This window comes from Mirounga leonina, unplaced genomic scaffold (genome assembly GCF_011800145.1).
Source record: "Mirounga leonina isolate KUSES-001 unplaced genomic scaffold, KU_Mleo_1.0 Mir_199, whole genome shotgun sequence".
In the NCBI taxonomy this organism is placed as follows: Eukaryota; Metazoa; Chordata; class Mammalia; order Carnivora; family Phocidae; genus Mirounga; species Mirounga leonina.
This window is the reverse complement of record NW_023270498.1, coordinates 14,673,319-14,686,634: the sequence shown is the minus strand read 5'-3', so window position 1 is coordinate 14,686,634 and position 13,316 is coordinate 14,673,319. Positions and strand designations below refer to the sequence as shown.

At 41.9% G+C, this 13,316-nt stretch overlaps 1 protein-coding gene across 2 annotated transcripts in view; it reads right to left on the bottom strand.

Moving 5' to 3' along the window:
* Positions 1–13,316, bottom strand: part of AMPH (amphiphysin) — a 278,616-nt gene that overhangs the window by 9,233 nt on the left and 256,067 nt on the right. For both annotated transcript variants that reach the window (XM_035026533.1, XM_035026534.1), the window contains 3 exons: positions 7,141–7,350; positions 4,915–5,157; positions 2,648–2,749 (listed from right to left, as the gene is read on the bottom strand). In XM_035026533.1, the coding sequence (XP_034882424.1) occupies positions 2,648–2,749; positions 4,915–5,157; positions 7,141–7,350 (555 nt within the window). The remainder of the gene's footprint in view (positions 1–2,647; positions 2,750–4,914; positions 5,158–7,140; positions 7,351–13,316) is intronic.

The following is a 13,316-nucleotide window of genomic DNA, read 5'->3' as shown; positions in this document are numbered from 1 at the left end:
CAAATAATCCTAAAATTTGTATGGAACCAGAAAAGACCGCGAATAGCCAGAGGAATGTTGAAAAAGAAAAGCAAAGCTGGCGGCATCACAATTCTGGACTTCCAGCTCTATTACAAAGCTGTCATCATCAAGACAGTATGGTACTGGCACAAAAACAGACACATAGATCAATGGAACAGAATAGAGAGCCCACAAATGGACCCTCAACTCTATGGTCAACTCATCTTCGACAAAGCAGGAAAGAATGTCCAATGGAACAAAGACAGTCTCTTCAACAAATGGTGTTGGGAAAACTGGCCAGCCACATGCAGAAGAATGAAACTGGACCATTTCCTTACACCATACACAAAAATAGACTCCAAATGGTTGAAAGACCTCAATGTGAGACAGGAGTCCATCAAAATCCTAAAGGAGAACACAGGCAGAAACCTCTGGGACCTCAGCTGCAGCAACTTCTTCCTAGAAACATGGCCAAAGGCAAGGGAAGCAAGGGCAAAAATGAACTATTGGGACTTCATCAAGATAAAAAGATTTTGCACAGCGAAAGAAACAGTCAACAAAACCAAAGACAACCGACAGAATGGGAGAAGATATTTGCCAATGACATATCAGATAAAGGGCTGCTATCAAAAATCTATAAAGAACTTATCAAACTCAACACCCAAAGAAGAAAAAATCCAATCAAGAAATGGGCAGAAGACATGAACAGACATTTTTCCAAAGAAGACATCCAAATGGCCAACAGACACATGAAAAAGTGCTCAACATTGCTCGGCATCAGGAAAATCCAAATCAAAACCTCAATGAGATATACCACCTCACACCAGTCAGAATGGCTAAAATTAACAAGTCAGGAAATGACAGATGTTGGCGGGGATGCAGAGAAAGGGGAACCCTCCTACACTGTTGGTGGGAATGCAAGCTGGGGCAACCACTCTGGAAAACAGTATGGAGGTTCCTCAAAAAGTTGAAGATAGAACTACCATCTGACCCAGCAATTGCACTACTGGGTATTTACCCCAAAGATACAAATGTAGGGATCTGAAGGGGTACGTGCAACTGATGTTTATAGCAGCAATGTCCACAATAGCCAAACTGTGGAAAGAGCCAAGATGTCCATTGACAGATGAATGGATAAAGAAGATGTGGTATATATATACAAGGGATATTATGCAGCCATCAAAAGGAACAAGAGCTTGCCATTTGCAATGACGTGGATGGAACTGGAGAGTGTTATGCTGAGCGAAATAAATCAATCAGAGAAAGACATGTATCATATGACCTCACTGATATGAGGAATTCTTAATCTCAGGAAACAAACTGAGGGTTGCTGGAGTGGGGGGTGGGGTGGGAGGGATGGGGTGGCTGGGTGATAGACATTGGGGAGGGTATGTGCTATGGTGAGAGCTGTGAATTGTGCAAGACTGTTGAATCACAGATCTGTACCTCTGAAACAAATAATGCAATATATGTTAAGAAAAAGAAGAAGAAAATAGCAGGAGGGGAAGAATGAAGGGGGCGAAATCGGAGGGGGAGATGAACCATGAGAGACGATGGACTCTGAGAAACAAACTGAGGGTTCTAGAGGGGAGGGGGTGGGAGGATGGGTTAGCCTGGTGGTGGGTATTGAGGAGGGCACGTTCTGCATGGAGCACTGGGTGTTATGCACAAACAATGAATCATGGAACACTACATCAAAAACTAATGATGTGGGGCGCCTGGGTGGCTCAGATGGTTAAGCATCTGCCTTCGGCTCAGGTCATGATCCCAGGGTCCAGGGATCAAGTCCCACATCGGGCTCCTGGCTCAGCAAGGAGCCTGCTTCTCCCTCTCCCTCTGCCTCTCTCCCTGCTCATGCTTTCTCTCTCTCTCTCTCTGTATCTCTGTGTCTCAAATGAATAAATAAAATCTTAAAAAAAAAAAAAAAAAAACTAATGATGTAATGTATGGTGATTAACATAACAATAAAAAATTTTTTAAAAAAGGAAAAAGCCCAAAAAAATTAAGGTATATTTTACATCCTGGGTAATGCAAACATCATTTAGGTGTACAGTTTAGTGAGTTCTGACAAATGCATACACACATGTAATCCACATCCCTATTCAGATAGAAAACATTTCCATCCCCAGAAAGTTCCCTCATGTTCCTTCCTGGTCAGTCTCTATACCCCTAGAGGCAACTACTTTTAAGAGGGATTTTGACCATACAATACATCATTAGGTTTTGATGTAGTGATCCATGATTCATCCACGTGCTCTCCTTAATACCCATAACATAACATAATAACATAACATAATAACATAAAATTTTTTTTAAAAGGGGGATTTTGAGTGCCCATGGATAGTGGCTATATTCCCTAAAGACTGATGTTTCAGAGACAATATCCCTAGAAAGTGGATGTAAAGTAAGAAATGGTCATCTATTAAGAAACAATATAATAGTATCCCAAAAGAGGTGTCCTAAAAAGCTACCGTTAGCCACGTCCTGTGCTCATAAGCCCTAAACCCTTTTCAGAGCTGCCTTGAAGCATTTCAGAAAATAGAAATGTCTTCAGTTAGTCACTGTGTCCCAGTGACCCTCAGAAAAAAACAAACAAACAAAAAAAACCACAACATAGTCCGTAGAACCTTTCAATCTCACTCTTTACCTGGTCGGCTTCTGAATCTGAGGGCACCACCAACACCACGTCACCCCTTTGTAAGGTAAGTTCATCAGAATTTGCTGCTTCAAAATCATGCAGTGTTTCCACCTGCAAAAGAGTTTTAAAGAATTTACTAATTTTAGGGCGCCTGGGTGGCTCAGTCGGTTGGGCGACTGCCTTCGGCTCAGGTCATGATCCTGGAGTCCCGGGATCGAGTCCCGCATCGGGCTCCCTGCTCTGCGGGGAGTCTGCTTCTCCCTCTGACCCTCCTCCCTCTCGTGGTCTCTGTCTCTCATTCTCTCTTTCAAATAAATAAATAAAATCTTAAAAAAAAAAAAAAAAGAATTTACTAATTTTAAAAAGAAAAGGAAATGGAACATTGAAGTCTCCCAGCCAGATTATCAGCAGGTACTTGTAGAAGGCTCTCCAAGCTAGGTAAAGACAATGATCCCAGCATACCCCAAGGAAGAAGACCTCTAATCATAGAAACGAAGTCCTGTTTACTTAAAACATCCAATTCTTGAAGACTGATACTAAGACAATTTGTACGTTTAGTAATGCAACGCCTCAGCAAGAGCTGACATGTAGTGCATTAATTAAATTCTAATTCATCATATTTTTGTTAGCTATTTTCATTTTATTATCACTGATGTTTTATTATTTTTTGTTTTTAAACTTGAACTAATAATGCCTAGTGGAAAGTTCCTCTAACCTCACTTCTGTTGAATAATTAATAATTGGAAAAATCAGGGGCACCTGGGTGGCACAGTTGGTTAAGCATCAGACTCTTGATTTTGGCTCTCAGGTCATGATCTCAGGGTAGTGAGATCGAGCCCGAGGCTGGGCTTCACACTGAGCGCGAAGCCTGCTTAAGATTCTCTCTCCCTCTCTCTCTGCTGCTCCCCTGACTCCTCCCACCAATAAAATTACAATTACAATGAAATAAAATAGTACATGTAACATTTAAAAAAATAATGGGAAAAATCACTTCCCATATTTTATGGGAATTACTACTTAATTAAACCCTGTGATCAACTTCTTTAAAAACTTCCTATCTTAACCTTTAAACCATGCCAATCTGTTTCTTTTCTTTCTCTCTTTTTTTTTTTAAATTGAGATATATTTGGAGTGCCTGGCCGGCTTAGATGGAAGAGCATGCGACTCTTGATCTTGGGTTTGTGAGTCTGAGCCCCAAGTTGGGTGTAGAGATTACTTAAATAAATAAATAAAATTTAAAAATCGAAATAAATTTGACATATATTGTGCACATTTAAAGTGTACAGCGTGCTAATTTGATACATTTGGATACTGTAGTAGGATGCCCTTACAGCAATACTGAGCCCCTCTATCACGTTATGTAATTGGCATTTGTTTCTAGTGCTAGGATAATTAAGATCTAGTCTCTGAGCAAATTTGATGATTATGATGCAATGTTGTTGTCTATATTCACCATGCTGTGCATTAGATCTCTAGGGCTTATCTACTACTCACTGTGACTTTATACCCTTAAACAATACCTGTCCTCTCCCCCTACCCTTTTTCTCCTTTTTTTGAAAGATTTCTTTAAAATTTAATCATAAAAAATTCTGAGAAACAAAAGCAGGAAAAATAATATAATGACCCAGGTACTCACCCCGCTTGAGCAACTACTCAGTCATGGAGGGTTTATTTCTCCATGTCCCTCTCCTCAGCTCTACCCCCTGAGATTAAGTGATTGGCTATTAAAATGTGTATTTTTTTATATAGAATCATAAAATGTCAGAGCTGGAAATGACAATCTTATTCCCCAATTCACAGAGAGAGGAGTGATGTTCCTCAGGCCACACTGCAGTTAGGGAGGGAAGCCGGGGTGCGTCCAGGCAGGCTGGTGTATAATCCAGCCCAAGCAGATGCATTCATGGAGGATTTCAAAGCCCTGGTCTGAGCCCAGGGCTGGAGGGACTCACAGGGCTGGGAGAGAAGCACGGGAGGGCACACAGGGGGTGGGGTGGGGGGATTCACCCATTCTACCAAGGGGCATATCATTTGTCCTGTGACAATCTTTAACTATGGATTGCAGAAAAATGGAAAGTAACTACTGTCGTTTCTGCTTGTCCAGCAGCCCGAAAATCCTATCATTTTACCCTGTGACGTGGGGAAAGCAGTACTGAGAAAGAATATGTATCGCAAAATGCAAACAGAAACATCCGAAAACCAAAGGTTCCAGCAAAGGGGTCTCAAAGCCAAGGAAGGACGAATGGCTCCCAGATTAAAACAAGACAAAATGACAGGACCTTGTAGAGGAAGCCGGGAGGCACTTCCTGAGCCGCTTCGCTTGCAGATGGAGCGGAGGACAGTGGCCGGGAGTCCTGGCCCACCTCGGGCTCTGCAGGCAGCTCTGGCAGCTCACCGGCGGGGCCCGGAAGAGCCGCGGCATCGGGGGTCTCCACCGACTCTTCACCTGCGGGGGCTTCGTGGTCTCCTTCCCCTTCATTGTTGGAGGCGGGCTCTATGACGACTGAAGGGATGACCTTCTCCTGGAGGGAGAAAAATGTGGCGGTGCTGAGCAGGGGCTGGGAAGACGGACTTCTACGTCCTCGGGTGCGCTGTGCACTGCTTCCGTCCCTGACGCACCCTCCTTGGCTCCCACGTTCCCCACCTCCCCCATTCCACAGAATGCCCGCCGTTCCCCAAACGTGGCCCAGTCCTTTGGGCCTCAAGCCTTGCAGGACCCTCCTCCTGACATGGTCACCTTCCTCGCTCTCCTGAGACAGAAACCCTTAGTGGGATTAATTTCCGGATCCTTGAGCAGTCAGGCCATTTGCGAAGAGTGGGTTTCTGTGGAAATTGGGAAAAGGCATAGGAGACTAGGGGGAGGGTCGTGTGGGGGTGTGGAGACCATCCTGAAGGGGAACGTCGTACGGTCCCAAGAATGGCCTCATTTTTGCCGTGGTCCACTCTTGTCCCACTGAGTACTAACACTGTTTGAAGCTGACATTTAACCTCCTGTGACTGCTTTTCTCCCAGAGACCCACGCGACTCCTGACTAGCCTGCAACTGTATTGTTTGTACAGATCTGGCTGGTGTTTGGAGAAAATCCAGGTCTGTTCTGTTTGCTGATTATCAGAGCCCACACTGCAGTTAGAGCTGCAGGGATGACAGTTCCCACCAACCACTCCTCCGCGGACTCTACACTGGGGGGCGGGCGGCGGGGCGGGAAGCAGAACCAAAGGATCAAGATCTCCTTTTTATTTTGTAACAAAGATGCGAGAGGAGACTAATTTCACTAGCATAATGGAAGCCTGGAGATGTTTATTGCCTTCCAGATCAAGTTCCCGATTCCCTTAGATATCAGTGGGCTTAAGCACTTCCATTCTTCAATTTGGAGAAAATAATACACTTTTTCAACAAGTCTAACAATATAATACAGAAACACTTCTGGCGTTGTGACAAGAAAAATCTCATGAACAAACGGCACATATTTTTAAGTTATTTCTCCAAATACCAATACTACCTGCTGTTTTTCTAGTGGGATGAAAGGGATCATTTAGTTTCAAGCTTTGAGTAACCCTGGAGACATCTGGGGGAAATTTCTTATGAGTAAACTAATCAGGACAAAGGAGAGCATCACATCGAGAGCCCACTTTTTATTGTTACCCTTCTGGAATCTAGACCAAGTGTGCAGTTTAGAAGACCTGCCCTTGCTGTGTGCCCCCCACGTCATGGATTATATGGATTTGTGGACTTTGAACAAACACTTCTCTGAAGAAGTGAGGAGCTGGGGCTAGTCCAACGACTTCATGTATGTATTTAATGACCTGTTGGCCTCCTGAACGTGCCAACAGGAATGGGCTTTTGCTGAAAGGAGCTTCCTAATGGTGAATTTGGGGTGCTTTGGTGATAACAACAATCCCCAAATACTACTACTAATGATAGAATGTAACTACTAATATTGGGTTCTCCCCGTGTGCCTGCCACTGGGCAAAGCACTGGATGGCTATTTCTTCACGTAATCAGTACAACCCGCCATCCGGTCACATTCTCTTCCTCACGCTTACATCATCTGTGCTTTATTCTTCTTCTCCATCACTGGCGGCCTGTGTGAACCTTGCAATGCTGACGCTGGGAGAGAGCCCAGCTCAGACTCTTGTTGACAGTCTTATATACAAATACATAAATAATAATAAATAAAAATATAAAGAACACACATATATATAATAAATTTGAAATATAAAAAATTCTACAATGTATGTAATTATATTTATGTAGAATTTTATATATTTTAAATTTATTTTATGTCTATATAATTGCATATTGTTTAATAATATATATGTAATTGTATACTGTATATTGTATATGTGTACATATGTATGTATGTGCATATATAAAATTGTATTTGTTGAAGAGGGGTACCACGCAAACCTGTTCTGCACCCAGAGTTGTTACCAGCACTCACCAGTAAACTGCATTCCACCCCGGGCACCGCCTCCCCAGAACCTCCATTTCCCTGGGGTACTCACCTGAGGGGCTGCTGCTTCTGGTTCTTCCGGTTGAGATCGGTCACTATCTACAGCCTGTGTGGTATCAGCATCAGTCCTGGCCTCCTCTCCGCCTGCTCTTTCCCCAGCAGGAAGAGCTGCCTTCTCCATCTCTGCTTCCTCCACTGGGGCCTCCTCGACAGCTGACACCACGGTTCCAACAGCCACATCGGCGTCCATTCCAGGTATGACCTGCAGCCCAGACACCAGACAGGCCATGTCTGTAACTGCATGGGGCCTCAAGAAGAGCCAGCCCCAGCCCTTTCACCTCCGGCCCCTCTGCGGAGGCTCATCGGATGTGGAAAGCTCTGTGGAAGGTACCAAAGCTCAGGATTCTGGCAGGGCAGAGTCTGCCCTCCATCCATCAGAACTGACCACTCTTCCCCAGGAATGCAGGGCACAGCATAGGGAACCTAGCCAATGGTACTGTAAGAGCACTGAAGGGTGCCAGATGGTGGCGCCACTTGAGGTGGGTGGAGCATAACATACAGACCTGTGCAATCACTATGTTGTACACAAGAAACTAATGGAACATTATGTGTCAACTCTACTTCAGTTAAAAAAAAAAAAACAACAACCTATCCTTTCTGGGCCCCCAACGAGGCTACATTCCTCTGCTTTCCTTGCAGTTAGGTTCAGCAAATGGAATTTGACTGGAAGTGACCTAAGTCATTCGAGAGACATGGCTTTTAATGGTTGGGTGGTCCCCTTCACAAGCTGTTTCTACTTTGGTTGCCTGAAAGCCAATGGTCACAAAGTCCTCGAAGACATCAGAGTCACAAAATGGAAGGGGCATTGCCCCAAAACCTGGGTCATGGAAGAAAGCTCCGTAAGAAAGCCATCCTCATTGTGCAGTCAGAATTTAGAAAAATCGCATTTCAGTATAAACTCTAAAATCTTCATGGGGAAGGTCCCAGAAGCTAAATCACATTCATGAAAAAAAAAATACATTGGGGAGTTTTCTCAATGAGACTTCTTGAGAATGAAGGGCAAATCATTTTTGTTATGAAATATGCATTATAATAAAAACTCAAATCAGATTTTGGGTTCATTTAATAGGAGAAGTGAAATAGAAAAAAAAAAAAGAGTATTTTCTAAGGTTGCAGGCAGTCCAAAGAAGAGCTGTAAGTAGTGTTTAAAACTTGCACTAATTAAATAAAGAAAGTGCAATCAGAAGTTTTAGCTTTAGGCAGATTGGTTGCAGAGCACACATCGAGGACTCTAACATCAGTGTGGCAGGCCTGATTTGAGAAGCTCAAACCAGAAAAGACTGAGGAAGAAGAATATTCAATTGAGCTTATATAATATACCCAGGACATGTATTTCAAAAATTGATCTTGCTATGTGATGTGATTAGCATTAGCCATTCCTCTTCTCTATTGAATAAATTCTACCCAGTTTGTCCTGTTGGGTTAGGAAAGTTCCAGTGTTGTTGATACTGTCAGATGGAGAGCAGGGGATGGACAGTGCCTGCAGAGTGGGCATCAGAAGTGGGAGCTGGAGAACGTGAGCCACATACCTACTCTCAAAACAACATATTTTTTAAAAACCTTTCTTCTTGCTCAAATTTATAGGTAATAAATTAAAGAGAAATGACCTGCCACAGAATACATTTTTCTACAACATAATATTTTACTTTAGGGATGAAAAATAGTGCTAACAGCTACACTTATTTGTTATATGGCCAAAGATTATTCATATTCTTAGACCTTTACTTGCCTCTCATAGAAATTTGGCTCATGCAGAATGTGCAATGATCCAAACTGTAGTCACACCCATGATGTACCATTTCTTCCTTTTTTTTTTTTCTTTCCACCCTGTCTTTAAGTTACTGGGTTCAGAAAAGTAATTGTTTATATGAATTGTAATATATTCATTTAAAGCAAATTTAAATGCTAACAATTATTGAAGTGGGGATTCATATTTTGGGGAATGACTGACAATCCCCCTAATAGAAAGTTTAAAAATTTAAGAGAATTACATCTCTTGTTTTAAATAAACAGGGTCTTTGTATGGATGTACTGTTGATGTTGTCAAGAGAGTAATAATGAGAACATAAATTAGCAGGGCATCTTCATTCCAAGAAGTGCAGTGAACAATTGCTCATAGCTTTATTGTTGAAGAAATCAACAGGCTTTCTCCAGGATCCTAAGGATTACCTAGCAAAGTTCTTCCACATCAGAACTATACATAAAGACAACGTGCATACAATGGACTTTCAGGCTCAAATGTAGAAAGCAAGTTGTGTTATCAGAATTCCAAGTTATTTATGCTTTCCATCTGCTTGGAAAATCATACCCATGGAGTGAATATCCCCCTGGTTTCAACAGCATCAAACCAGATGGACTATATATCATGCAGATGGTATGGGCAAACAGAACAGTACACACCACCACACATACACATAGTTACAGATCAGAAAGCAACCACTATGTTGTTTCATAAGCTACTCCTCCAAGTGATTATGCATAAATCCTCCCATACATATATGTACCAAGCACATACTATTAGTGATTGGATTTTACTCTCAACTGAATTGATATATGTCCAGAAGAGAATATATTTCTGTGAAGTATTAATGGTGTTGCCAGAAATAATTTAACTCTATCCATACAAATAGAATGTTAATGATGAGTCCCTGATTTATCTCTAGCACTCTAAATAGCTATGAATTTGATTGCATCCGATTTTACTACTGCAAGATGTACCTTGCAATACGTCATCACCTTGTTTTTGCTAAATAATTTAAACAGACATCATTGGCTGGATGTGATTTAGACCAGGCAGTGTGGCTGTAGTGATGCCGGCCACCAGCAGGGGGAGGCCAAGGGCTCTGTCTGTCCACACTGATGTTTGCTGAACTCAAAAAGCACAAATAGCCCAGCTTCTACCTGTCAGCAATCTACCTGACCTCTGCGGCATACACAAAAAGGGATGGAAGGATGATGGCCAATAAAAATCACCAAAATATTGAAATTAACAATGCTAGTAAAGGCACCAAGGAAACTGGCACTTTGACTACAGAGCGGAAAAACCAAACATTTTGAATGACCTACTTGGAAAAGGGAAGAAATTAACATCCCTCCCTTCTCTGAGTCCATTAGCAATGAATTCCTATTTCTCTAGCCAAATACAACACTTTGATTTTACAGACCTTAAGAACGTTACAGAAACAGAGAATGACTGTCTGCTACCTATATTCCCTATTTTTTTGCCTCCAGAATTGCTCTGAAAATCAGGGGTCCCCAATCCTCCCTTTATGCCTGGAATCTGTTGACATTTTCTGCTCTTACAAAAATATTTCCAATGCATATTTACCTACTGCAACAACAGAACCACATAAAAATACAACGGAAAATAGGACTCCCATTTGCTCGGATTAAGTGTTAGCTCCAGATAAAATCAAAGATCGAAAAGGGTTTCAGCGACAAGAGTCATCCCTCTTTTTGTTATTATTTTTATGGAGTCCAATTTGTTAGCTACTTGTAGATTGAGAAACAGAAAACATTTTCTGGACTCTGCTTGCTACTGGAGATGTTACACCTGCTAGGAAAAACCACAATGATTCATGACTTCTATTTGTTTTCTTTTTTTTAAGTGTCATCCAGAGAGACCAGACGAATGAAACCACGGAAAGTATTTCAAGCCTTCGATGTTCAATTTTTCTTGTTCCTCCAAATGTTAAAGGAAACACCATTATCTTATCCTCTGCCCAGACTGTACGGTCTGTTGGCCAAATATATTTATGGGGGGGGGGAACATATAATGCAAAGAGACATAAAAAAGTTCTCCCTGCCCTTGGGCACATTTACTGTATCCACAAAGCCCATGAGGCACAGACACCCTATTGCAATTTGCACGTGCATCACACAAACCACAAGGACCAGCATTGAGAAGGTGAACAGCTCTCGCTTTATCACACCACACAGATCTTACTGCTTTCTTCAACTTCTGCCTCAACAAACTCCTTGATGGAAAGTGATGTGGTCATGGCATTCATGTCAGCGTCCTCCCAAACACCTATTAGCAAAATTTCTGGAGGTGGGATGAAATGAATGCATGCAACAATGGCCTGTGTATCCTGCAAAGTAGGGAGACACAAGAGGATGACAGAGAAAAGCCAAGCCCTGCAGGAGACAGCGCCGTGAAGGCAGGTCAACAGGGACCCAGACTCCAGACGAGCAGTGATTGGCTACGCAAAAATTTGTGATTTTTGGGCTTTGTGTAATTTATGGATTCATTTTATTTACTCAGTGTTTGTTTCCTTGGCAATGTGGGCTCTGAGCAATGCCTGAGAAGCCACCTGCCAGTAACTGGTCTGGATAAGGACAACCCTGGTATAAAATTCCATATGTATCTATCGGCTAGGTTATTTCAACTGAAATTCCTCTGATTAAAAAAAATAATAAAAAATAATAAAGATAATAAAAGAAGTAACATTTTCACATATTTATTTTCAATCATTTTCTGGAACTAGTGGGGCTTTATTGTCTGTTTATTTTATAAAACAGGGATCATGTTTCTTAGAAAAATTTTATCAATGGCCTATATAATTTGTACTTTGTTTTCTATTTGACAACTTATTTAATAACATTTTTGCCATTGAACACTAGTTGGTTTCTAGCTTTTAAATGTTATAATACTCTGAAGGGAGATCTTGGTTTGTAACCATATTAATAGCAATTAGACTGTACATTTAAATAACTTAAATACTAAACACTAATCCTTTTATTCATTTATAATGTTTCTATTAAGGACTGTTTTTCAATTTTTGCCCAGCATTTTATTATGATAACAGTCAATACAGAGAAAATAAAGAGATTCAGGCAGTGAATGTCCAAATACCTACCATCTGGGACCTTCAATTTACACGTTACATTTGCCTTATTCTTTCCGTCCATGATGACTTTGAGTCACCTATCACAATACATCCTCATAAAATGTTTTTCAGGAATTCTCTGGTGATTCTATAGCCCTTCTATATTTGATAATATCTCTGCTGCTTTCACATGTGACCAACTACACTGTCTTGGGATAAAACGGCTACAATGTGATTTTTTGTGTGTTCAAAGTCAGCCAGGTGTTCCAAGAGCTCCTGAGCTTTAGCCCAGGGGAGGGCGCGTCTGAGGTCCGCCTGACTGTTCTTTGCTAGCACGTTCTTTCCCCCAATCGAAATGCTTGCAGAACTTTCTTGTAAACTCTGAATTTAAAATTTTAAAAGAATACATTCAGATGTTAGTCCCTCATTAATTCTGCCTTTTGTTGGTGATTTCTCATGATATGCAGGCAGGAATCCCTTCGACTAGAAAAACTTTCTTGCGTGGGGCTGGCTGGTCGGGCAGCTACTCCTTTCTTCACAGTCCCTTCTTGGCAAACTGATTATCTATGCGTCCTTTCCTCAGTCTTTGGCCCCCACATCTACGATCTTTCCTTATGATTTTCCTCTTTGTGTTGGAAGAGCTCCTCCAGTTTACCTCCTATCACTTCTCTACACTGTGACATCTGGTCTTCACCCCTTCATCCACAAGTTTTAATTCTAGTATTACATCTCCTCCCCTTAAAGTGGTTTCTTACATCATGGAGCTCCCTTTTCATCTGCCTCAGAAGCAGCTCCCTTCTTATCTCAATGTGGTTACCTTATTACCCCTCTTTCAATTTTGTTTCCCACGATGAAGGTCATCTTGGAATTTTACCGACAAAAAAAAATCTAGTAGGGCGCCTGGGTGGCTCAGTTGGTTAAGCGACTGTCTTCGGCTCAGGTCATGATCCTGGAGTCCCGGGATCGAGTCCCACATCAGGCTCCCTGCTCAGCAGGGAGTCTGCTTCTCCCCCTGACCCTCCTCCCTCTCATGCTCTCTCTCATTCTCTCTCTCGCAAATTAAAAAAAAAAAAAATCTGGTAATTTTTTGTTGTTGTTCTCTGAAGAAAATTTGAACTCTATTTATAATGCAATTCCTTCCTTCTTTTGTGATGCTCTATGCCATTTTATTTTAAAGATGTTATTTATTATTTGACAGAGAGAGAGAGAACACAAGCAGGGGGTGTGGGAGAGGGAGAAGCAGGCTTCCCGCTGAGCAGGGAGCCCAATGCGGGGCTCGATCCCAGGACCCCGGGATCGTGACCTGAGCTGAAGGCAGACGGTTAATGACTGAGCCACC